At 35.8% G+C, this 26,514-nt stretch overlaps 3 protein-coding genes across 3 annotated transcripts in view; 2 read left to right on the forward strand and 1 right to left on the reverse strand.

The window, feature by feature from the left end:
• The first annotated feature begins 384 nt into the window (after positions 1-384).
• On the forward strand, positions 385-16,285 carry LOC127878255 (glutamate receptor-like). The gene is made up of 9 exons (XM_052424774.1): positions 385-585; positions 3,176-3,405; positions 4,754-4,870; positions 5,107-5,305; positions 5,895-6,136; positions 6,911-7,022; positions 10,795-10,932; positions 12,170-12,277; positions 13,524-16,285. The coding sequence occupies exons 1-9, from the start codon at positions 385-387 to the stop codon at positions 13,593-13,595; spliced, it is 1,419 nt and encodes a 472-aa protein (XP_052280734.1). The 3' UTR covers positions 13,596-16,285.
• Positions 16,286-17,330: 1,045 nt separating this feature from the next.
• LOC127880030 (N(4)-(Beta-N-acetylglucosaminyl)-L-asparaginase-like) overlaps positions 17,331-26,514 on the reverse strand; it is a 33,471-nt gene continuing 24,287 nt past the window's right edge. The window contains exons 4-9 of the mRNA XM_052427243.1: positions 22,564-22,676; positions 20,462-20,594; positions 20,091-20,166; positions 19,783-19,890; positions 18,849-18,982; positions 17,331-17,617 (exon numbers count right to left, since the gene is read on the reverse strand). Coding sequence (XP_052283203.1) covers positions 17,526-17,617; positions 18,849-18,982; positions 19,783-19,890; positions 20,091-20,166; positions 20,462-20,594; positions 22,564-22,676 — 656 coding nt within the window. The 3' untranslated portion in view covers positions 17,331-17,525. The remainder of the gene's footprint in view (positions 17,618-18,848; positions 18,983-19,782; positions 19,891-20,090; positions 20,167-20,461; positions 20,595-22,563; positions 22,677-26,514) is intronic.
• LOC127880027 (uncharacterized) lies at positions 24,165-26,266 on the forward strand. The gene is made up of 2 exons (XM_052427239.1): positions 24,165-24,484; positions 24,773-26,266. The coding sequence occupies exons 1-2, from the start codon at positions 24,268-24,270 to the stop codon at positions 26,014-26,016; spliced, it is 1,461 nt and encodes a 486-aa protein (XP_052283199.1). The 5' UTR covers positions 24,165-24,267; the 3' UTR covers positions 26,017-26,266.

Genomic DNA, 26,514 nt, shown 5'->3' on the forward strand with positions numbered 1-26,514 from the left:
TTTATTTTGATTTCATTCTCAGTTTTAAGTTTTAAATCCTAAACAAGTTTGGCGTTCGGAGTATGTGCAATTAATGTGATTACAGCGTTTGGCTAGATACGTTTTTTTCAAATTATATTAATGTGAGAAATAGGCGTTCATTTCAAACGTTATTGGTCACTTACATATTGAAGGAGTATCAAATTAGGGTCTTAATATGAAACAAGTATTTTGTTATATAAAAATGTAAAAAAAAAAATGAATATACTAGTCGGTCGTTTTGTGTATTTTATTCAGTATTCTTGTTTTACAGGATCCTGATTTTCCGTGTTTATGTTTACAAATGATTTTTTTTAAAGTTGTATATTATCTTGTTGTATTCTATCAAAGGAAGACCCATACGTAATGTACAAAGACGCGGAAACGAAAGCAAGAAGCCCACAGTGTGGTCGAGAAAATTTTATAGGCTTCTGTATGGATTTGGCTGATGCAATTTCTAAGGAGATTAAAAAAGAGTTTGAAATATGTCTGGTGCCTGACAAAACTTATGGCGACGAATTAGAAAACGGTACTTGGGACGGGATGATGGGGCAGGTGATGCGTGAGGTACAAAACGCGTTGTCAGTTCGTGGCGTCACACTGATATTTTATATACTGGGATGCCTTTTTAGTACTGGCGAGTTTTGGCACCATATTCATTTACTTCTCCTTTTGCAACATCTTTTAGCGTAACGTTTAGTGGCTGTTAAGCAGGGGCTCTAAGCCGATGTGCACATAATGACAAAACGTGATAAGCTATTCTGGCTGCATCTTTGTTTTTGTATGAAAATTATATGAGGCCGCGTCATGCGAAAATGGCTATAGTGCCGTAAGCACAGTATGGTCAGGAGCGAGACTGTCCCGCTTAAGTCACACAAAGTTTCCTGGTTTTGTAAGCGGACAAAATAGCACTGATCCGACTGATCAGGCTGGTCTGGAGTTTCGCTGGTCGAATATGGCATAACACCTATATTTGCATGGCGCGGGTCATATTATTTATGCTAACAATAACGTAATCATGTCCCTTCCGCCACAAACGTTACCGTTTTTTTTCTTTAATCCGTTCATATTATTTCATTGTTCTCGTTTTATATTTATCTTGCCTTTTCATATCTTTTTACGAACCACGTCATCAGGAAAAGCCATATATGATGTATCGAGATGAAGAAACAGAAAGGCTCAAACCGAGATGCGGCAAACAATATTTTGTAGGATTTTGCGCAGATATCGCGAAACGAGTTGCGGAATTGTAAAGTTGATTATGAGTTGTGCCTCGTTGGGGATGGTAATTACGGAGAAAAATTAGATAACGAAACGTGGGATGGTATGATCGGAGAGTTGACACGAGACGTAAGTTTAAAGCATGGGGTACAAGATCTGGGTACCTGCCCTGAATGTGCGTGATAGTGAGTCCAGTGTTACCTGTTAGTGTATGTAGACCTTTGCTTACCGTATAGAGTTTACATTGTATACAAATGTGGAAAACCTTGCAAGTAAATGATTTATTAATGGTAATGCATATATAGCACGTGTGTTAACCTATTAACAGTTTCAACGTCCCAAATCATACTTTATAATACATCGATATATATCATGCAGTTTATCTGTTGGAGTCGCGTTACGGTAGACTGATGCTCGGTCATCATAGCATGTTACCATTTTGTTTGTACGTGCTCTTGTAACCTCATGCACTGTTCATATGTACACTAATCTACACTATCACAAATATGCAATAAATATTGTAATAAACTGCTATTGGAGTCGCGTTCTTTGCAAACGGAGCTTAATGCATGTTCGTAAGTGTCCTGCCAGAATAGCCTGTGCACTAGACACAGGCTAATCAATGACGATACTTTGCGCTTTACTTAATTGTCGTTTAAGGAAAGTATCTTCTAACCGAAAATCCAGTTTATACGGAAAGTGTCGACCCTGATTGGCCTGTGAGAATTGCACAGGCAAGTCAGGGACGAAACTATAGGCACGTGCATTCAGCCTATTTGCTTTCCATAACGAGGCTCGAGATATCTCGTGCAATCACGCAGAATACAAAGAGAATAATAGGTAAGTGTTGATTATATATCAGGTTTATCATGCGAGGCTTAGAAAACTAAAAGCATGAGCCTTGGCGAGTCTTTTTCGTTTTCGTGCCGAGTATGATAAACCTGATCTATAATCAACACTAATCTATTATTCTATTTATCCCACTTTTTATTTTGTAAACCTTTTTGTTTAAACAAAATTAGTTTGACTGGATAATTTCGCTGGATTTATGACGTCATTTCGTCGAAATATTGACGTCATTTCCTGCCGTTGATTATAGATGATATTTAATCAACGGGGCTTTAATTAACCGAATTCGCTGTAAAAGTGGGATAAAATGCTAAATGTCACTTAGAATATATATAAGGCATTATGTGGCAAAATGAATTTCTATTAACTATATCCAAATTATATTATTATTTATAATACTATAATGAACACCAATGCAGTTTCAAATGCGTTCATATCATTACTGTGAATATGGAATAAATGGTTTAAATCCAAATTACAGTTCTCACTATTCAAAACGCACATGTCTTTTCAACGTAGAACTTGTATCTTCATGTACATGTTAACACGACCTGTAAGTCACGCTTGTAAGAAACACAAACCTCTTACTTTCTTAAAATTGTCACAGTTCTTCCGAAACAAATCGGTTGGATTTGCTGCATGTGTATTTGGTTGTATGCACGAATAATTCCGGTTGTACTTGTATTACCTGCATGTTTTACACGTAACATTCGTATTAGTTTAGTTCTGCAAATTTCATTATTTGTAATTTACAAAAATGTGCATTAAGACACTTACAAATTTCGATTATTATCTGAGATATAAATTGGTTACATGGACAAGTGTGATAATAAAATTGTATTCCTAAAAATATATCATAATATACCCTTTATGATTGATACTACTACTGATGAATGCAAAACCACCAAAAGTTCAGTATCAATATAATATAATAATACGTTTTATATGATACATTTTTCTTTTAATGTATTGTTAGTTCATGCATAAAAAATGTATTTTTAATTTACTGATTTACAACAACACCCGCTAAAAAAAACTGTCGTTTTGTTGCAACATAACCAAACTATAATCCACGTGCAAACTCTAGGAGGTAGATTTGGCGATTGCACCGCTGACCATCAACTCACAACGCGAGCGTGTCGTCGATTTCACAAAGCCATTTATGAGTCTTGGAATCAGCATCATGATCAAGAAAACAGCGTTGAAGAAGGCCAGCGTATTCTCGTTCATGGATCCGTTATCTTACGAGATCTGGATGTGTATCCTGTTCGCCTACATTGGCGTCAGCGTGGTCTTGTTTCTCGTCAGTCGCTTTAGGTGCATAGAATAAATTTCCAATGGCTTTGTCACATACTATTATATGAGTCGTGTTCTGAGAAAACTGTGCATCATGCATGTGCGTAAAGTTTCGTCCCAGATTAGCTTGTGAAGTTCGCACTGGCTAATCAGGGACGACACTTTCCGCCTAAATTGGTTTTTGTGCTAAGAACAGACTTCATTTAAGCGAAAAATGTCATAAAAGCGGAAAGTGTCGTCCCTGATTAGCCTTTGCGAACTGCACAGGCTAATCTGGGACGACACTTTACGCACATGCATTATGCCCATTTTTCTCCGAACGCGACTCATATGAACCGTGTACTGGGAAAACTAGGCATAATGCATGTGCTACGAGTGTCTTTTAAAATGTGCCTGTTAAGTGCGCACATGCTTACCAGGGACAACTCTTTCTGTCTACACTGGATTTTCGTTTAGAAGAGACCTCATTCAACAAACGAAACATTGAATAAACGCGGAAAGTGTCGTCCCTGATAAGCCTATGCGGACATTTCATGTGGCTATGTATTAACAGCTTTCTGGGAAACCTAGGCGTAATGCTTGTACTTAAAGTGTCGTCATAGATTTGCCTGTGAAGTCCACAAAGGCTACTCAGGGACAACACTTTATGCCTTCAGTGGATTTTCGTTTAGAACGTACGTTATATAAAAAATATGCCTAAACGTGGAAAGTTTCGTCCCTGATGAGGCTGTTCGGACATTTCAAGTGGCTTTGTCACCTACTATTACATGAACCGCGATTTGTGAAAACTAGGCTAAATGCATTCACTTGAAGTGTCGTCCCAGATTTGTCTTTGCAGTCCGCACAGGCTAATCAAGCAAAACCCTTTCTGTATACATTGGCTTTTCATTTAGACGAGACCTCATTTAAACGAAAAAAATCATAAACGCGGGAGGTATCCTATTGAGCCTGTGCGACTCAATAGGCTAATATGGGAGACACTATAAGCTTATGCATTAATCCCGGTTTTCCCAGAACGCGGCTCATATTAACTGCTCCCCAACTATTGTGCTGACAATTATAAATATCGTCAACATACCAACGTGTTTGATTGAGACTCATATATCTTTGGAAAGTATCATTAATTTCGTGCAACTACGGTTTCACTATTTGAATATTTTAATTTGTATGAACCAATATATGCTTATTTAAGTATACTTAAAACAGTTCAGGATCGATTTGTCCTACAACTCAAAATTCCTATATATTATGGAGTGCTTTATTTTTTTAGTTTAGGTTAACAATACATTAAATTTAGTACATATTGATACCACTCATCGTTCTGTATATACTTAAACCATAGAGTGGAGTATACCTTTACACTTTACAGCCCCACAGAATGGCGAGTGGGCGAGGGCACCAATATCGCAAATGATTTCACAATAGCCAACAGCCTCTGGTACTCTCTTGGCGCTTTCATGCAGCAAGGTTGTGACATATCACCAAGGTTGGTTGAACATATTTGACCACGATTCAAATCGGAAAATATCACGAATTACGACTTACGTGAATGAAAAACTAGGAACTTTCAGCATAGAACTTATTGACATCATATTTATTTTCAGTAAAGTTAATTAATTGTATTCCCAATTATTAAATATATCATATTTCACGTCAATATCATTAAGATATATTAAAGTACAAGCCATTCGCTAACCTACCCTTTAATATAATTTTGGTAAGGTCCATCTCGGGGCGTATAGTGGGAAGCGTTTGGTGGTTCTTCACGTTGATCATAATCTCCTCGTACACCGCCAACCTGGCCGCCTTTCTCACCGTGGAGCGAATGCTGACGCCCATTGAGTCCGCCGAGGATCTGGCCAAACAGACCGAGATACAGTACGGCTCCCGGGAGTCCGGAAGTACCAGGGACTTCTTTAAGGCATGACCGCTGTGAAAACAGCTGTATTTACTTTTTTAGTTGTTGTTGTGTATTGGATCGTTGTACCTTGTATTTTAGTGTTGTGGCGCAATATGTCGACATTGATTCCGTGCCGTACATAAAGGAATAAGGAATAAGGGTCATCTTCTGCTGATGCAGATAAGTTTCTCTAGAATAACATACATTTAAAGGCGGCTTCCTTTATATTCAATAGAGGTGCGTACGGGGCCACCAAAACATCATTGTCTCAATACAGTTAAATATCCGTATCTAAAATTAAATTGAACCATTAAGGTCGCGTTCTGAGAAAACTCGGCATAGTGCATGTGCGTAAAGTGTCGTCCCAGATTAGCCTGTGCAGTCCGCACAGGCTAATCAGGGAAGACACTTTCCGCTTTTATGACAATTTTCGTTAACATGAAGTCTCTTGTTAGCAAAAATCCAATTTAGGCGGAAAATGTCGTCCCTTATAAGCCTGCGGACTAATCTGGGACGACACTTTACGCACATGCATTATGCCCAGTTTTCTCAGAACACGACTAATTTAAAACGTCCGATTCCAATTTAAACGTACCGTGCTGCTTTACAGAACTCCAAATTCCCTGTTTATGAACGAATGTGGGCGTACATGCAGTCGGCTTCGCCGAGCGTTTTCGTGAAGAGTAACGCAGACGGCATAGAGCGAGTCAGGAAGGGAAACTACGCCTACTTTATCGAGTCGAACACCAATGATTACACTAACATGAGGATGCCGTGCGATACCATGAAAGTGGGGCCGAACCTGGACTCAAAGGGATACGGTATAGCGACTCCAATCGGTTCGGATCTTAGGTAGGCATTTTCAAATAAAGTTTAATACGCTTTGGAAAAGGTATTTACAAAAATATGGCATGCTTAAAAATAGTATTATGTTTTATACATGTTTTCCCAATTAATTTAAATAATGATGTGTTAACGTCGCGCTCGAAAAATAATTGTCGGCTCAAGTACTAATGAATAGTCCACCGGGTACTCTTAAACATGCTACAACGTACCCGGATACTGTTAAGTAGTTCCTGAACCGACGACGACAAATGGAGCCCCCCTCCCCCTCCACGATTGGACAATGTCGACTCAGATACTGATTAAAATTGCCATTGTACTCTTATGTATACTACAAAGTGCACGTGGTGCGGAAAATATACTTAAAGTACTCCGGAGTATGATGGGGTGCCTTAAAGCGTAATTTCAGTACCTGCATGGTGTATATTGTAGTAGACTTAAGAGTACCCGAGGTACTTTAAGTAGTTCCTTAGCCGACAGAGACCTCTGATCACTAGACTTCTTCATGATTCGATAAATGTTAAAGAAATATTAAGGTGTTACAAAACTATAAATATGATGATAATCCGATACCATGGGTTAAAGACGTCTGTTCAATTTAAATTAAATAAATCGAATCCTTCTCTTCTAAATAACTACCATGAAGAATAAAACCACAAGTTGTCTAAAAAAGAAAATAATATAAAAAAACAGGTATGTACAGTTTTAATTCAGATATATCTCGCCATAAGATAATGGATATATGTTTGTTTAGTTTTACATGTAAGTCTTTCACATTTACAGAGATTCTCTTACATTGGCTGTGTTGAAACTACGAGAGTCTGGTGACCTCGAAGAGATGCAGAAAGACTGGTGGGAAAAAACGTCGCAATGCCCCCCAACTTCAGGCAAGCAGGTGGGTTATAAAGTCGGAATGTCCCACATCTACAGGCAAGCAGGTGGGTTATAAAGTAGAAATGTCCTTTATCTACAGTCAAACAGATGGGTGCTACAGTAGGAATGTCCCACATCTACTGGCAAGCAGGTGGGTTACAAAGTCGTTATGTCCTATGTATACGAAGAAGCAGGTTGTTATCAAGTAGGAATGTCTTATATCTACATGCAAGTAGGTGGGTTGTAAAGTAGGAATGTCCTATATCTACAGGCATGCAGGTGGGTTATAAAGTCGTTATGTCCTATATCTACGAAGAAGCAGGTTGGTTATACAATAGGAATTTCTTATATCTACATGCAAGTAGGTTGATTATAAAGTAGGAATGTCCTATATCTACAGGCAAGTAGGTGGGTTATCAAGTAGGAATGTCCTATATCTACAGGCAACTAGGTTGATTATAAAGTAGGAATGTCCTATATCTACATGCAAGTAGGTTGATTATAAAGTAGGAATGTCCTATATCTACAGGCAAGTAGGTTGATTATAAAGTAGGAATGTCCTATATCTACAGGCAAGTAGGTGGGTTATCAAGTAGGAATGTCCTATATCTACAGGCAAGTAGGTTGATTATAAAGTAGGAATGTCCTATATCTACAGGCAACTAGGTTGATTATAAAGTAGGAATGTCCTATATCTACAGGCAAGTAGGTTGATTATAAAGTAGGAATGTCCTATATCTACAGGCAAGTAGGTGGGTTATCAAGTAGGAATGTCCTATATCTACAGGCAACTAGGTTGATTATAAAGTAGGAATGTCCTATATCTACAGGCAAGATGGTGGGTTATAAAGTAGGAATGTCCTATATCTACAGGCAAGTAGGTTTGTTATAAGCGGGAATGTCCTATATCTACAGGCAAGATGGTGGGTTATAAAGTAGGAATGTCCTATATCTACAGGCAAGTAGGTTTGTTATAAGCGGGAATGTCCTATACCTACAGGCAAGTAGGTGGGTTATAAAGTAGGATTTTCCGATATCTACAGGCAAATAGGTTGGTGATAAAGCGGAAATGTCCTATATCTACAGGCAAGTAATTTGGTTATAAAGTAGGAATGTCTTATATCTACAGTCAAGCAGGTGGGTTATTAAATAGGAATGTTCTATATCTACATGCAAGCAGTTGGGTTATAACATATTTCATTAAGAACAAAACCAATCTGGTATTAAATATAAATGGAATTACTCCATGCGTGAGCAATTTCGATCAGAGATTTTTAAAATCTTGACAACTTTTAATGATATAATGCATAATATCAATTGCCCTAACAGGAACTCAATTAATGTTTTGATTGACAAGTTTTCAAATACTATCCGCGATATTGCAGATCCATTGTTAGCCAAAGATTGTCTTTATTCACACGATGTTTATTTTAGGGTTTCAGTCAAAGAGATAAAGATTGGTTTGACCATGATTGTATTGTTGCCCGTAACATGTATTTAGAAGCGCTTAGATTGTTTATTGTCGACAAAAGCGATGCATACAGGTCTATTTTGTGTGATGCAAAAACTAATTATAAAATAGTGTTAGAAAGAAAAGGCACGCCGATTGTAATAAACGTATGTTCGATTTAGCAAATTTTCGCAAAACTAATCCAAGAGAATGTTGGAAACATTTTAAATCTAAATCTGCAAAAACTTCTTCTAAAATTTCTCTCCATGAATTTAAATATAATTTTGAAAATTTAAGCACATGCATTTCGCATGATAAGAATTATGATGCGGAATATCTGAATAGATATAATGATTTTGATAATCCTAACAATGTGACTATGGCTACCCTGAGCTTGATGACCCAATTACAGTTGAAAAGATCATTACTGCTGTTAAGCTTTTGAAGCGGACAAAATCTTGCGGAATGGATAATCTTTTGAATGAGGTCTTTTATCGAAAGTATTGATATATTAGCCTTGCATATATGTGACGTATTTAATTGCATATTTAACTCAGGATATTATCCTGAAAAATGGACCGAGGGAATAATTGTCCGTCTGCACAAGAAAGGTTCAAAGAAGATATCGATGATTATAGAGGGATTACTTTAGTTAGCTGTTTATCTAAGCTCGTTACAACCGTTTTAAACAATCGCATTGAAAATATATGTTATGAAAATATTTATATTTCGGACGCCCGATTCGGATTTCGGAAAGGGTATTCAACTACATATGCAATAAACCTAATTCGTGTTTATATCGGATATAAACTTTAAATACATGTATCTCCATACCCTTTTTATCCGATATAAACACGAATTAAGGTATATAAGGGTACATAATATATTATTATATATAAATACGCCATTTATTTAACGTCTTATACAAGGAAATGTATAGCGAAAATAATTTCGGTGTATATACAATTTCAATTTGAGACCTGATTGTGGTTTTCTATAAGACCTTATTGTGCAATTTGATTGCATTACCTCCCCTACACCCCCCTACATAGTAATTAAAGTGTCGCGTAACTGACACTATTTATTAGAATATATATATATATATATATATATATCCATTACCTATTTTTATATATTGCACATGTGTAATACAACATTTTCAAGCGTTTTCATTGGCTTGGTTTTCGTTTATAGACCAATCGCATTTTGTTATTTTGCGGAAATGACGTTGCAACGTCAAATGACGTCACGAAATGTAAACAAATTCGGGATTTATCATTATGTTTTCGTAAATATTTATTTTATTTGCTCATTTAAAAGCATGTGATAAAAAGATCTGACACTCGTTGTCATATCATACCAGGCTCGCTTACTGACAAAATTCCTGAACTCGTTTAATAAAATATGGAATGATATGACAACTCATGCCAGATCCTATATATATATATATATATATATATATATATATATATATATATATATATATATATATATATATATATATATATATATATATATGGTAATTATGACATTAACAAAATATTATAAATTAAGAATTATGTAGATCAAAAAGGTTAATGCTAGATTTGAAATAAAATAAAACAATTCTTGAATATAACAGTTCAATTAATATTTGTTGTTCAGTACAATAGTTGTTTAATATATACCATCCCGGTTATTGGTCTTTATCAAGTATTATAAGATTCATTGTCGCTTTCAAGCGAGATTATACGATTTTAATGCTCCCAGAAGTATATAAACAATGACGTTCATTGTTAACTAATCACAAATGACTAGGACAGTTATCATACCAGTCGACGTTAAAGGGGCCTTTTCACAGATTTTGGCATGTTTTGAAGTTTGTCATTAAATGCTTTATATTGATAAATGTAAACATTAAATTTTAAAAGCTCCAGTAAAAAATCAAAAATAAAATTTAAAAAAGGAAATAAGTAGCCCGCAGCAGGGCTCGAACCAGTGACCCCCGGAATCCTGAAGTAAAAACGCATAAGCCAACTGAGCTATCCTGCCAAGCATACATATTATGCGTATTTTATACGTTACATAAGCAATATTTGTAGTTTCGCAAATTTAAACGACAACAAAACTCTCCAAATTATTCAATCGTTTTGCGTTGCAACGCTTGATAATTTTTAGGTTTTTAAATCGTCAAAAGATGCATATAATGGCTATATTAGACCATGGCAAATGTTCAGTAATACTGTTCCTAAAAATATCATGACTAAACCGAAAATTTGCGAATCTGAAACAACTTTTTTCAATTTTGTCAATTTACCAAACCGTGAAAAGATCCCTTTAAATGTGGGCGCCGCTGGTGTTGCAGGACGGAGGTCAGGCGGAACTTACACTGGAGAACGTAGCAGGCATATTCTACATCTTAGTGGGAGGGCTGTCGTTGTCGGTGATCATCGCGTGCATAGAGTTCCTCTACAAATCCAAACTCGACTCTAAGAATTCAAAGGTAATGCGTTGTGTAGAACAGATTGGTTAGTTTATCAGTACCTGTCGTAAACAGTAGATGTTGCTTGTATAAAAGGGATGGTAAAGTTTCAGATTTTATTCACAAGCTTTTGTAATCTATGTACACTTCTATTCGTATCGTTCTCAAATTAAGTTTAAATGCATTCGCCATCATAACCTAAATAAAATGTTCACGGAATATTTACGTTGTTAAACATTTCCATTCCAAGCATAGTAAATAGACTAGCATATGTACGCTAAAGATTTCGGTAAATCGTTTTCGTTTAAAATATTTTTATTGAATATAAAATTTAAAAAAAAAAAAACACGTTCATTAATTACGTTAAAGACAAGCTAAACAGGTTATATGTAAATAAAAGGTAAGCTGGGCCGAGTAGTTGACATTATTGAGTAAATAGTTTGTTTGTCTGTATAATAGTATCATCTATATTTAATTTTCACAAAAATTTAGATTCTAAAAACAGACTTACATAAAAATGCATGCTGACATATCAATCAAGTCTTAAATGAATGCATAATAATCAACGTAAAATAAATTGCATTTCTAATTAAACGATACCGTAGAATTAATTATTGTAAGTTCTTTAAGCATCATGCAATTATATTAGTTGACAGCATATTATGTAAATAATAAACATGTCATAGACAAATAGATTGACCTTCGAATGAAAACAATTTAGTAAAAACCCTTTCTCATTAACAAATACCAGCAAATACTAGCACCATTAGTAACAAAATCAAATATATTTCTGCAGCCAATCTGCATATTTTATGCATTTTATTTCTTACAGATGGAAAGGCTTGTCTCGGTAATGATAATGCTTACAGTGGTTCAGATACCCGAAATGTTATAGTGTCAAATATATATTAACATTATGTTCAGTTTTGCTTGTGTGGCTCCGTAACCATATATATATAAACGTATGCTTCCATAGCGATTGCAATGTCTTACGTGTACAGTAGACGAGTATATCATAGTAAATGTGCAGAAAAAGTATATAGTTAATTCAATTAGACAATAATGTAGAATCGAAATCGAGCGGTATGCTGAACTCATTAAAACTATTAACTGCTTGGAAATACCAATTAAATGCATTGAATCTCTAGGAAAATCAAATATTTTTTTATTAACGCAAATTTGACATAATATCAAACTGAACGTCAATGTGACAATTAAGGTCGCATTGCTATAAACCTAGTTATTTTTGTTTCTTCAGAAATCATTTGGCGCCATGTTGAGGTGTAAAGCCCGGTTATCGTTTCGCGGGTCCCTGGACCGCGACAATCCGGCTCCCACAACACCATTGAGAAAATCTATGTCAACAGTAGGTCTCCGTACTGCTTAAATTACATTAATGAGTCGCGTTCTGAGAAAATTGGGCTTAATGCATGTGTGTTAAGTGTCATCCCAGATTAGCCTGTGCAGTCCGCACAGGCTAATCAGGGACGACACTTTTCGCCTTAACTGGATTTTCGTGTAGAAGAGACTTCCTTTAAACGAAAAATACCATAACCGCGGAAAGTGTCGTCCCTGATTAGCCCGTGCGGACTGCGATGACACTTTAAGCACATGTATTAAGCCCCATTTTCTCAGAACGCGACTCATTTAAGCCGCGCTCTGGAAAAAAACGAGGTTTAATGCATGTGCGTAGCGTCGTCACAGATTAGCCTGTAAAGTCCACGCTGGTTAATATGTGACAAAGCTGTCCGCATATACTGTATTTTCGCTAACAATATACTTTATTTTAACGTAAAATACCATGAATGCGAAAAGTTGCGTCCACGATTAGCCTGTGGGGACTGCACATGCTCATCATGGGTGACTCTGAATGAAAATGCGTTTAACTCCGTTTTACCAAAGCGGGACTCATTTCGTTTTGAAACAGCTTTTTATCGAAAAATGCTTTCCCCTCAGTGCGGCTTGAAATAATACCTTCACGTGCTAAGTTCGACATGTACGAATAAAAAGCAACGAGTTAAAAAAAAAAATATCGCATATAAAAACACTAGACATTAAGTTATATGAATTGACGTGTTACTGTTGAACTTGAATTTGATTAATATGCATGCCAGTTAAAGTAACATAGTTAATTTAGCATAACTATATACTAGCGATAGAATAAATGTTATTATCAGGTGAATAATTTTGAATGTATTTTGTTCAAGTTTCGAGTGCCGATTCTTGCAAATAGTGTTTCGTTTGTCATAATTTTATGAATGACAATTAAATCAATTATGTTTGATTTATCTACTTTAAAGTTAATACATGCTTTCTAACGATACAGCTTATTCACGTTACACGCATTACATTTGTTATATTAATTGTTTATGAAATGCAAAATGTGCGAGTCCGTGTCGCAGTTATGCCATGGAACAGTATGGTCGAGAGCTACCCCGTCCGCTAATAGGACCACGTAACCTTGCGTGCCTTAATAGCAGAAAGCGAAGCTCCTAACCAGTCTGCGCGCTTGTTCGGGCTGGTCTGTAGATACGCTGGCTGCATATGGCATACGACCTATTTTCGCATGACGCGGCTCCAATTAGTAACGCTTTGAATTTGCTTTCTTGCAGTACACGTACACCGGTCCCTCGCAGGTCTCCTCGACGGAGGGCTTCACGGACAATCTCCATACAGCGGTTTGAGCAACGACAATAGGCGCAACTCTGATGGGCATTTAACTGATTTTAAATAAAACGACTCCTTCTTTAAACATCAGATCTGTTGATGTCAACATTCTGCAAGTGTTGTCTGTCGTTTGTAACATATCATGTTAATATGTTGATACAGTGCGTGTTACTTATTTCAAAACAGGGACACGTATTAATATATTTGTGGTAATGTAGTTTAAAACCTAGCACTTCTATTACATTACTTTGTTGCGAGCAAATATTTTATGTTTCGCCAACATACTTGACATCCGTTTGATAATCATTATTAAAGTTGATGTCATGTAAATGAGAAAACAAACTGCGTAGTTATATAATAAGTGTCAAAAACATTATTATGACATGATTTGAAAAATGCAAATACATCTTACTGGTAAATGGAACTAGTTGAGGCAGTTTATAACGGCCATTTATATTTTAAAGGCGTTTGGTAGAGCACTAATTGAGTGTACGAGAGAAAAGTATATCTGCCAGCGGTGCAGAGTACCTATGACAGGCTTGTTTGCCAAGTTGTCATATGTATAGATGGTAATGTATATGTGTAAACGACCTATTATGACCGAAATAGCATAGATATCTATGATGTATTACTTAGGTGTATTACAATGCGTAACGTGATATGATAAATACGTTTTCATGTTTTGTCATTAAATCGCATAACGTTATTATATACGACAAAACAATATATATTTACTTATGTATCATGTTTAAATCTGTGTTCTGTTTGCGATGCATCTTATAATAATTTAGAACCTAGTTAAATAACGTGTTTCGCATTAATCAACATTTGTGTATGCTGGTAGCACCACAGTTAACTTTTCTGAAAAAAAATTTTCACTATCAAATATATATGTTATATATATATATATTTGATAATGACTTTTTTCAGAAAAGTTAATTTTTCGTTATAATATGATTATTTATCATTCAAAATGATGTTTTCACTAATTAATATCATAGCCACACCCTAACCACCCGTAGGTAGCACATGGAATTTACTATGGAGCAACGTCACGCTAAAATGGGTTTAATGACAGTGTCAGAAGCTACCCTTTCCGCTGTTTAGTCACGCGAGGTTTTGTGGCCTCAAAAGCGAAAAGGGTAGTTCCTGGCCAGACTGCGCGGATGAGAAGGCTGGGCTGAAGCTACGCTTTCCGCATATGGCATTTGACCAATTTTCGCATGACGCGTGCCTCGTGTTTGTAATAAGTGTGAATAAAACAGGTATAGACGATGCAGTAAAAAGGCATTCATACCAATGTTCGAGTTACTATTCACCATGTATGTGCCATAAGCAATGAAACTGCAATTCTGTGTTGGATGTGACTTTATTGACATGTGTGATTTATTGGTAGACTTTAACTGCACTGGATGGAATTGTAATTTTTTACACGCATCAAATTATTGCGTTTGATTTTGAGAACACCATTTTTTATTTTGTTTACTTGAATTATTATCTTTCTATATGTAGATTTATTATTTTGGTCTCATTTTTTATTCATCCACATCAAGGTTGTATATCGTTATGTCACACGTGACACGTTAAATGTCGTATTCATGTTTACAAGATTTGTTATGCAAATAATCAAATTGCGTTTTTCAATTGAGCCGCGTCATGCCAAAATGGGTATGACATTTGCGGTCTGGTCCGAAGCTGTCATATCCGCTATAAAGTCACGCTCAGTGTCAGGTCTCATTAGCGGATACAAGGACAATAGGCATACCAAGAGCTACACTGCTTGCCTATGTCATATGGCCTATTTTCGCAAGACGCGGGGTCAATAAACAGCGAGATTGGACAATGTCACTCATGGATCAAAACATGATTACCGAAAAGTTTACCAAAGTAAAATTTTCGAATGTGCATTTAAAGGAGCTATCCCACCAACTTATCAAATTAAATTTTTTGCAACCAACCGGATGTGCAAAAAATTATTTTAATGGCAGACATATGATCTGTATAGAATATGATTGATATGTCTGAACTAATCTATGAAGACTAATGTTTTCTTATTGCATTTACTGGTCATCCATTATCCCGACAAATTAACCCATTCATGCCTAGCGTCCTGAAAAAAGGACATTGCAAACAGCATAGACCCAGATGAGACGCCGCATAATGCGGCGTCTTATCTGGGTCTGCGCTGTTTGCTTCAATGAATTTCTTTATGAAATATTCTAAATATAGAAATAAATACACATGACACCCCTAATTTTGGAAATAAATTGATCCAATTTAGAAGGATGGGAGAGTCCACTGGGCATATATGGGTTAAATTATTGTCTAAGATTGCCGAATGCAACCTTCATCCTACAAGCGTAAGAGCAAATACCATCTAAAACTTTACTTACACAAGTATAAAACGATTTGATTTCTTGGCAAAATATTTCTGTTTTGAAACACGTTAATCAGGCGTCTGGTATACTTTTTGTATCTCATACGAGTGTATGTAAGACAGCCGTTGGCATGAAAAACTCAATTTGAGTCGTGTTATGAAAAAAATGGGCATAATGCATGTGCGTAAAGTGTCGTCCCAGATTCGCCTGTGCAGTCCGCATTACTCCCAGATTGCACAGGGTAATCTGGGACGACACTTTACGCACATGCATTATGCCCAGTTTCTCAGAACACGACTCATTTGTTCGGCATTCGTGTTGCTGTAATATCTGTGACTAGTGTTATGTAAATGTATTTACTTATAATCATTAAATTGCAAACACGAACATTTTTGTCGTCTTTTGACTTGTTTGGAAGTCGTGAATTGTCGACCGTCGATCATGACTATAAGTACATGTAAGTTGCATCGGAAAACAACATTAACACTGAGTGGGCAAATAATTATGCGATTGTGTAATACTAAGGTTCTGCCTAGGCTTTTTTATTTAAAATGTTAAATATAATCGTTTATTTGGCAAGCTGTTGGGAAAAAAACTGAGCAAACTTCACTACTTTGAATACTTAGCTATGGGTTTTTGTTAAAGACTGTAACCGAGTTTTCAACAAGTATGACTAAATCGTTCCATTTTATAGTTGACAATTATTTACCAAATATGTCCGCATTTCGCAAGAACGAAACTAATATAATTGTTGTATTTCCACATTCGAACGATTGCGGTTCAATAAAGCCATCGCTAATACTGGAGTGTTCATAAGTTGATGCATTTCGATGACCAGATGGTAAAGACGTGTTTTCACGCGTAAAATGCGTTAACACATTCACGAAAACGTTCCAATAACTAAAACGTGCTTTTAATTGCACTTATAACCCGACATATACAACAATACATAAAATGGCGATCTGTTGATTGAATTTGATCAAATGTTTATAGAGATTTAATCAAAGACACAGATATTCCCTCGTGTAATTGTATTCCAATAATAGCAAATAATATTACAGTTCAAACTAAGAAGCTTCAATGAAAACGGAGATGTGCATCGTGCATTAAAACGTTATGAATTTTAATACTAAAAGTAATTGTGAAATTTCGTAAATGTTCATGTAAACCATGAATAATTTACGAAAGTAATGTCCATTGACAGGAACTTTGGTATGTATGTAAATAAATGATCGATTTAGTTTGATTGAATTTCCTTTAACAATTTCATTGTATTACGATTGATGTTGGTGATTTGCGTCAAATGATATAAATTGCACACTGCTTTAAGACAGTTAACTGTCAAATATGTTTTTTTAATAATTAAAATACTAGAAATATATACAAGCTTTATTAATTTGTACACAAGGATGTGCAGAACGTGTGCAAATAATAGCACTATCAGTTATATTTTACATATAAATATACCACTTTCGCTGACAACATAAACACGACGTGGAGAATGTCAATAAGAAGTAAGTATAAATTAATCATTTAAACTTGTAACCATGGAGTTATCACAGTGTTAATTTATATGCACGGCACATTGAGAACAGTTACTTGTGGATAGTCTGGGCTGATTATGGAATAAGGAAACTGGGCAATTCCATGACAAGCGGCACCTGAAATACAAAGCGGAGTTTGTTTATCTAGGACGGAAAATAGAGGTACCATTCGAATATTGGATTGAATGATTTTACCCCCATCATCACGCCCGCATTAACCCTTTGCATGCTGGGAAATGTGTCGTCTGCTAAAATGTCGTCTGCAGAATTTCTAAAATAAGCATTTTCTTCTATTTTTTTCAAAGAATACTATCAGAATAGCAAACAGTTTGGATCTTGATGAGACGCCACGTTCTGTGGCGTCTCATCTGGATCCAAACTGTTTGCAAAGGCCTTTAAAATTCGGTTCCCACACTGAAAGGGTTAAAGATACTGTAGAGGATATTGTAGAGGACAATATAAGGAGGCAACTTAAAAAAATATACATCACTGGTCCTTTGCGAATTTAGATAATGTTTAAGGTATTGTTCTATTAATATATATAATGTAACAATATGAACCCCAGAGGCTGGCCAACTTCAACCATATGAACATAATTTGAACAAGAGCTGTCTCCATAGGATGACATACGCCACCGATAAACGCTTTGATAGAAGTTATGAGCACTTTTCGAAACCTAATCGCGGACCCTAAGTTCAAGGTCAAGGTCAAAGGGGTCAAAATTTGTGTGCGTATGGAAAAGCCTTGTCCATATACACATGCATACCAATTATGAAGGTTCAATCTGAAGCGACATAGAAGTTATGAGCATTTTTCGAAACCTAAACGCAAAGTGTGACGGACAGACGGACGGACAGACGGACGCACTATATGCCCTTCTTCGGGGGCATAGAACGAAACTTTGTAGAGAACCATTGTAAAAATGTGCATATTATGCTGGTACAAACACGGTTCTACATAGCAAATTAAAACATGGGGACCTTGCGGTTTTATGTATGTTTATTTTTATCTTTCATAAACTTATGTGACCTACATGCACCGAACCGAAATGATGCGAATGTTTTTAATTAAGGAACACTCAAGAATCATTTCTGTGAAAGTCTGTACAAAAATCTGCAAAGCCCTTCCGGATTTGAAGTCTTCTTAATCAAAAGTTAACAACTGACGCACGCATATATGAACGCACGTATACACGCACTCACGGACAGCAACAAACGCTTAGCCTGAAAATGGAAGCCACATATTGTTCACAGGTGTAAACTACATGAAGACATCAATATAATCTTTAAATTATTTGGAACCAAGATTTGTAGAGTATACATTTACTTGAAAGGGGACTCTAACTTACCGTGTTCACCTCGTATATTAACTGCCAATACAGCTCCCACGAAGTCCGGATAATATTTGATAATACTTTTCATAGCTTCAGCTGTAGCAACTGATGGTGAAACTCCGGTTTTCATGAGCATCACGGCATAAAAACTACAAAGACCCCGATATAACCTAATCATATATTGTACGCGAAATCTAGAAAACTCAAAAACAAACTGAAATGTTCACTTTTATATCTGCCGGTACTCTCACTCCCTCCGGAGTCTACTGTGGAGTTTATTCCAATGTTAGAGAATAAAAGAATGTATGGAATTCATAATATTTTATGCTAGATTGCAACCTTGCGGGTCACCATGACACAAATACGAACATGCAATGTAGATAAATATAAATACATGATCTGACAAAGTTGTCATTTTATTAAAGGAGTTTAGGATTGTGTTAGTAGCCAGCATTCTGCAAGCTTACTAACGAATTTTTACGAACGAGTTTTATAGCACTTAAGACGCGATTCAAATCTTTTTATCATGGTGGGTAATCTTTTGCACAATTATTAAAGACACTTAAATGCAAAAAATGATACACGACAAATATGATTCCACAAGGTCTACTGATCAGTTACGCTCAATTGGTCATTGTCGGTCCAGGCACTACTTAAGAGTGCCCCAGGCACTTTTTAGTATTCTACAAAGTATACGGGGTACACAAAATATACTAAAAAGTACATTTAAGGGTACTTTTAAGTAGTACCTGAGCCGACAAGGACCAGTCGAGCCTCAGTTACATAATCAAAGCATTGGTCTGTGAAGCTCAAACACTGGTCAAAAACTTACGTGCACAAGCTAACGGAAAGTTTTTGGTCACTTTACATTTTTAATTTAAAATATTTTTTGTGAGATTTTGAAAATGAAAACAGATTAATAATGTAAACTGAATGAAAATAAGCCTACCTTGGAAGAAAGCGCATCATGATATCTCCATCACCCGTGCCCGCAGCCCCGCCTACTTCGTTATCTACGTAACTGCCTGCGCCAGCGATAGGGGAATCGCCCACCCGTCTATTTATTATACGATTATGGATATAAACTTTTTCAAACTACATACGTTCAACGATCATTTTTTTCAGACCATAATAGATATGCGTTGAGTATTATTATATGCGAATATTATCTTCTAGGGATGCGAAATTTATTGAGCACTATAAAAAAATCACCATCATGGGTATTTGCGAGTTGAATATATAATGTTGCATTTTTACCCTGGAACTTTGTGATTCAGGCCATTAGTTGAGGTTCCTCCCGCCACATTGCCCTGCATGTCTATCGCGATCATACCTGATCATGAATACAAAATAATATTCAGAAGTAAGGAACATAATATTTCAGCAATCCATGTTACAGTAATCAAAGCTTTATTAATAAATGTTCATTTATAGATCTTTGCTGTGATATAATGTTTTTCTGTTATTATAGTGGAACAATGACCGCACTGTGAAGTTTTGAACAGGTCACATAAACAATCAAAATAATAAATATATATTTCCTTTTTGTCATGTCCTTAAAAAAGCATTTGATATACCTAATGTACACATATATACAGTCGCTATAAACATAAGCATAAGCTAACTACCTATGGTGTCATGGTTGTCTCCCCCTATCCGTTTGTAGGCATCATTGGAGAGTTGTCGTACTTGATGTACGGATGGTGGGAATGGTTTGGGTTTGTATGGACCACAGAACTTGGTCGGATCTGGCACAACATTCTGAAATAAATTTATATGATAAGTTGTATGCATAATGTCAATAACTACCCTTCAGTTACTTAATTACATGAAGTTTTTCATAACAGCCTAATTAATCTTTATACAAATTGATGTTTTCACTCGGAACGTTCGGCCACAAACTTGAATTATTTAGAGAAACCAAACATTAGTGAACATGGACCACGAATCAATAAAAATCAAATAAAACATGTATGCCTCCCCATCACAAATATCATAATGGGATTAATGACAAATATTTAGAGTTGTTCTAATATTGCATGCCCCTATGACCAACACTGTTTTTACTGCAAATCAATAGCGATCTTTCATCCTTCATGACTAAGCAGCATACTTGTTTTATGATCGTAGGTTAGTCATTAATATCAAGATATTGTGTTTTCATTTTTCAAGCCACTGATAGCTTGACCTTTTACCTGGTTACATGAAAGACCACATGCATCTTCTTTTAATTCCTGATCTGGAAAACCCTCAAATATTATTATTTTGTTACACAAACATATTACACATCTGTGTATCCCTTTTTCTATAAGTATTATATTAAAATAGTCCTATTTGGATTCAAACATTTAAAACACAGATCACAAAGTCTAAAGACTCCAACAAACCCATTGCAGTATATACTGAACAGTGGGTCTGGTAATGATGCTGCCACATACAACAGTATGTGTGTTTTCACCATCTTTACTTATAAAAATTGGGCTATTCTTTCTCTCTCTCCTCCTTAAAAAACAATACAAACAATAACATACAATAACAACATCATATTAATGATAATAATTAATAATAAGTACAGTAACATAACAAAAACATAGTAATCTAATACTATAAAACAACTCCAATTTCTTTTGGATTAACTCATCCTTTTCTTTCATTTATATTTTTGCATATAAACTATTATTGTTTACTTTTTCTTAAAGTACAAAGTCAGCCGTGGGAAAATATATTTTTAAACGGATTGACCTACTGGCAATCCGTAATAAGAAATTTCGGCCAATCAGCGCCATCGTTTTATAAGCGCATCAACCAATTAAAACGCCGCTTTTTAACGTTAGGCCTATCCACTGTAAAGCACTGCGTCTTTTTAACGCTTCATATACAGGTTATATATTTTTAAACCAATAGATTTTTATTAAGGCACCGCACCAACACTGCAAAGTTTTATATTTATACCAATGGTACAGCCCAGTAAAATCGGGCTGTCCATTTTATGGCCGTTTTCGGCTTTTTTATGCAGAGTTTTATGTTAAGCAGTGTGCTCGGGCAATGGTTTTTAACCGAAGTCCCGAGGGTAAATAACCCCATTAGTCTTTTAATTCCAAGTCACCAACATACCAACTAACATGTTTTGGATGATACATGCAGTTGGTAAAAGCACAATGGTCTACATTTCATGTTATTAGCACCTGTTATCATAACCTTTGACTTTTGATCTCAAAATGTAAAGGTGTCATTGTAGTCACCATCATGCACATTTTTACAATAGTAAGTCAAAGCATCTCTAGATATAATTAAGAAACGAAATAGTCTTAATTTCATTCTTCAATCTTCTTTAACCTAGACCTCTAAATCATAAGGTGCATCAATTTTATACAAAGTAACAATCATACCAATTTGCATGATCATAAGTCAAATCGTTCTCTAGATATCCTATCGTAATTAAATGAGTTACAGACCGACATACCAATTATGCAACCAAGTGACGGACAGTTGCTTTTAAATGTAGCAATATACCCCCACTTCTTCAAACGGGGATTGATTGGCATCAAAATTCCTGCTTCATGCTTTCATAAATAGAAGGATGTACATATACAAAAATGCCAACACAAAAAACAATTTGAGTAAGAATAAAAACAATTTAGACTTTAAACTTTGGCAACCAACCTAATTGATTAAAACAAAAAGCATCTCTTTTTTTTAAAGCATACAGCATGAAATATCTTCATCTTACTTTCCAATAGTTTGGCTGGCAATTGTTTTGTTTCCATTGGTTGTACATGTCCACGCTCTTGTTGCTATGGAGGTCTGATATCTGGAATCCAAGCTGTTTTGCAAAGGATGTTGCTGTCAACAAAAATAAAAATGTACCAATGGTATGACTTACTGACCAAACATAATGGATTTATAACACAACAGTTACAAAACAAAATGCTGTATTCAATCAATGCATATGCATTGGTATGAAGCATTCTCAGCATTGATTAATTACCCGAATAAAAAAAGTCCTATAGTAGGTCGAGTACATATGAGGTAAGGTGATGTGAGTGTTCATAAAGTTGAATGGACGTATTGCAGCTTTTGAGAAAGCAGTACACTGTAACAGGGACCTATACAAACAAAGGGATGAGACACTCACTGAACCGAAGAACAAGCTAACGCGTTGTTACGCAAAAGGGAAACGAGACTTGCGACCCAACGAGACTTCGCGCTTCGAGGCAAATTTTCACAGCCGCCATTTTGACAAAGCGAGACCGTGACAAAGCAATCGAGAAAGAATAAGAGTATAAATTAACCAAGTGTTGCCAACACAGAAGTATTCATTGCAAAGGTTTGTTGACTTTGATACATCTTATTGTTTCATTTGTTTTCGACTATGCTTTGTACTTACTTATAAAACAACGGTGGGTATTTTCACCAAATCATGCGTATCATTGTTTACACTTCAATAATCCGAGAAACGTGTGTCGTGGCTTTTTTCAAAAGGCTTGGTCAAATAAAGCTCTATACTATTCATGTTGGTATTCTTACAAACGTTACATTTCAACGCATTGTGTGATGCTAATTTTATTTGTATTATTAGCAAATTCATGATTTTGAATGAGCACAAAGGCAATACAATTTTAGTCATTTTTTTATATTTTACCACTTTCAGTTTCATCAACATATGCCGTGGCTCTTTTTGAAAGGGCCTTAGGCTCAGTCAATACTAGCCCTATATATATCATGTTGGTATCTTTACAAACGTTACATTTCAATGCATTGTGTGGTGCAAATTTAATTTGCATTATTTTCAAAGGTATAATTTTGTATTAGCTCAAAGATTATACAATTTTTGTCATTTTTTTATTTTGTAATCACTGTCAGTTTGATCAACATATGTCGTGGCTCTTTTCGAAAGGCTCAGTCAATACTAGCCCTATATTAATCTTATGGGTATCTTTACAAACATTACATTTCCACGCATTGTGTGATGCTAATTTTAAATGTATTATTTGCAAATTCATGATTTTGAATGAGCACAAAAGCAATACAATTTTAGTCATTTTTTTTATTTTCTTACCACTATCAGTTTCATCAACATATGTCGTGGCTCTTTTTGAAAGGCTCAGTCAATGCTAGACCTATATATATCATGTTGGTATCTTTACAAACGTTGCATTTCAATGCATTGTGTGGTGCAAATTTAATTTGCATTATTTGCAAAGGCATAATTTTGAATTAGCTCAAAGATTATACAATTTTAGTCATTTTTTTATTTTGTAATCATTATCAGTTTGATCAACATATGTCGTGGCTCTTTTCGAAAGGCTCCGTCAAAACTAGCCCTATATAGACCGTTTTCACGCTCAGCGAGCATGCGCGGCAGCCATCTTGGCGATAGAGCTTCCTGATCGAACAATAGCAGTAAAAATTGATTTCCGATAAATTCAACAAAATGGTAAATTATTGCCGTGTCATTGGCTGTCATAATAGGTCGGACAGAGAAAAAGACAGGTCCTTCTACAGGATACCCGAAGTAATAACGAATCAATGTGAAAAGACCCATGAATTGTCCGAAGAAAGACGGCGAAAATGGCTTGCAAGTCTCAATCAGGATCTGACTGGCAAAACTGTGAAGAACATTCGAATATGCTCCGATCACTTTATTGGAAGTAAGTTGATTTTATAACTGATAAGAGCAGAACAGACAGTTTATTAAGACTTATACGAATGTGCATCGTCTAAATACACACAATATAATACAAAATAAGCACAAGTAGATTATATATATTATACATGCTTAAAAAAATGTTTTAAGAGGAATGTATTAAATACATTATTACTGATAAAATACTTTAAATACTTCCAAGTCTTATGAAGGAATGATTTCAAACCATTTATTTATTAATTCATTTAAAACCATATTAACCAATGTGTCATTTAATGATTTTGTTTTTCAGAGAAAAAGGCAGATCTGTTTGCCAGTGATAATCCAGACTGGACTCCTTCCTTAAACATGGGAACCAGTAGGCAGGTCAATACACCTGACAACATGTCCAGCCGGTACTTCCGTAAGAAGGGGCGTGCAGAGAAGTCTGACGCAGCCAAGACTTTATTAATGTTCGCTGAAAACATGTCGACAGATGAGCCGGTTGAAGATTTAACCCCACTACCTTCAGAAGAGCCATTGCCAGAAACTGAGGTAGAAATGCTACAAAAGCAGCTTGCTTTAGCCAAAGAAGAAAATGAAAAACTGAAGTGTAAAAATCATGAATTGAAGGAAAAATTGAAGAACACAAATCCTTATTCAGAAAGCGCCTTAGAAGGAAATGATGAAAAAGTAAGATCGCTAACAGGCTTACCATGCTTCGCATTGTTAATGGCACTGTTTCGACTTGTTGAAGAATGTTTACCACCGAAAATGACCTTGGGAAAATTTGAGTGCTTGGTTTTGACACTGGCTAGACTAAGGCTGAACTTGACTATTAGCTTCCTGGCCTTTCAGTTGGCGGTCTCAAAATCCACAATATCCAGAATTTTTGTAGATGTTATTGATGTGCTGTATGTACGGACACAAGGTATTGTCAGATGGCCAGAACGAGAAGAACTACAGAAGACAATGCCACTTCAATTTCAAAAGCATTTTGGGAAAAAGTGTTGTGTTATAATAGACTGTTTTGAAGTGTTTATTGAATGTCCCTCCAATTTAATGGCACGCAGTGAAACATGGTCCAATTATAAGCACCACAACACCGTGAAATTCCTTATAGGTATTGCGCCTCAAGGAGTTGTGTCGTTCATTTCTAAGTCATGGGGAGGACGGACCAGCGATAAATTCATTACCGAGCACTGTGGTTTTTTGAACAAGCTGTTACCGGGGGATTTGATTCTTGCTGACAGGGGTTTCGACATTGGCGACAGTGTTGGAACGCTTAGTGCATCAGTCAACATCCCAGCATTTACAAAAGGCAAGGGTCAACTCTCGCCACTTGATTTAGAAGAAACCAGGAAAATTGCTAATGTAAGAATTCATGTGGAACGTGTCATAGGATTGGTTAGACAGAAGTTCACATTCCTTAATGGGACTCAACCAATTGATGTTGTAATGACCAAAGACGAACGCGGCCTAACAACTATTGACAAAGTGGCATATGTATGTTGTGCACTAGTGAACATGTGCGAGTCTGTTGTAGACTTCAACTAATCATGAACAGTATTATATGATTGGACCAATTTTATCCAACATAGTTGAAGTCACAATTAATTATGTCTTGACAAATAGTAGACATAGCTTTGAGACTTTTAGTGATGAATCGGTCTGCGTTTTGTCATTTTTATGCATTTTATTATATTTGGCATGCACATTTGTATTTATGATTAATAATGTTTTGTTTTTACTGTTACAAATAAATTAACCTTTTCCCACGTTGGTTAAAGTTTAAACAAGCTTTTTTAATTACTGACATTGTAGAAATTGAGTTATTAAGATGAAACCTTGGTTTTTATTCAGTTATCATTGCTTTCTTGATTTAAAATGACACATTTTAATAGTACAATGGCATTTCAGAGTCTGACTCGCAGGAGTGACACCGGAGTGGTGTATTCCTGCTAATTTTTAATAGTATAGACAGTTATCAGGACTGTATCTAAGCGAAAGATCTGAAGGAAATTAAATGCCATGTTACTATTAAAAATCGCAATC

The sequence above is a fragment of the Dreissena polymorpha genome, chromosome 4 (assembly GCF_020536995.1).
Source record: "Dreissena polymorpha isolate Duluth1 chromosome 4, UMN_Dpol_1.0, whole genome shotgun sequence".
Lineage (NCBI taxonomy): Eukaryota > Metazoa > Mollusca > Bivalvia > Myida > Dreissenidae > Dreissena > Dreissena polymorpha.

Coding starts and splice junctions, on each gene's coding strand:
- LOC127880027 (XM_052427239.1), top strand. CDS start 24,268: ATGGTAAATTATTGCCGTGTCATTGGCTGTCATAATAGGTCGGACAGA. Junction 24,485..24,772: donor CTCCGATCACTTTATTGGAA/GTAAGTTGATTT, acceptor TTTGTTTTTCAG/AGAAAAAGGCAGATCTGTTT.
- LOC127878255 (XM_052424774.1), top strand. CDS start 385: ATGTACAAAGACGCGGAAACGAAAGCAAGAAGCCCACAGTGTGGTCGA. Junction 5,306..5,894: donor GTACCAGGGACTTCTTTAAG/GCATGACCGCTG, acceptor GCTGCTTTACAG/AACTCCAAATTCCCTGTTTA. Junction 7,023..10,794: donor CCCCAACTTCAGGCAAGCAG/GTGGGTTATAAA, acceptor CTGGTGTTGCAG/GACGGAGGTCAGGCGGAACT.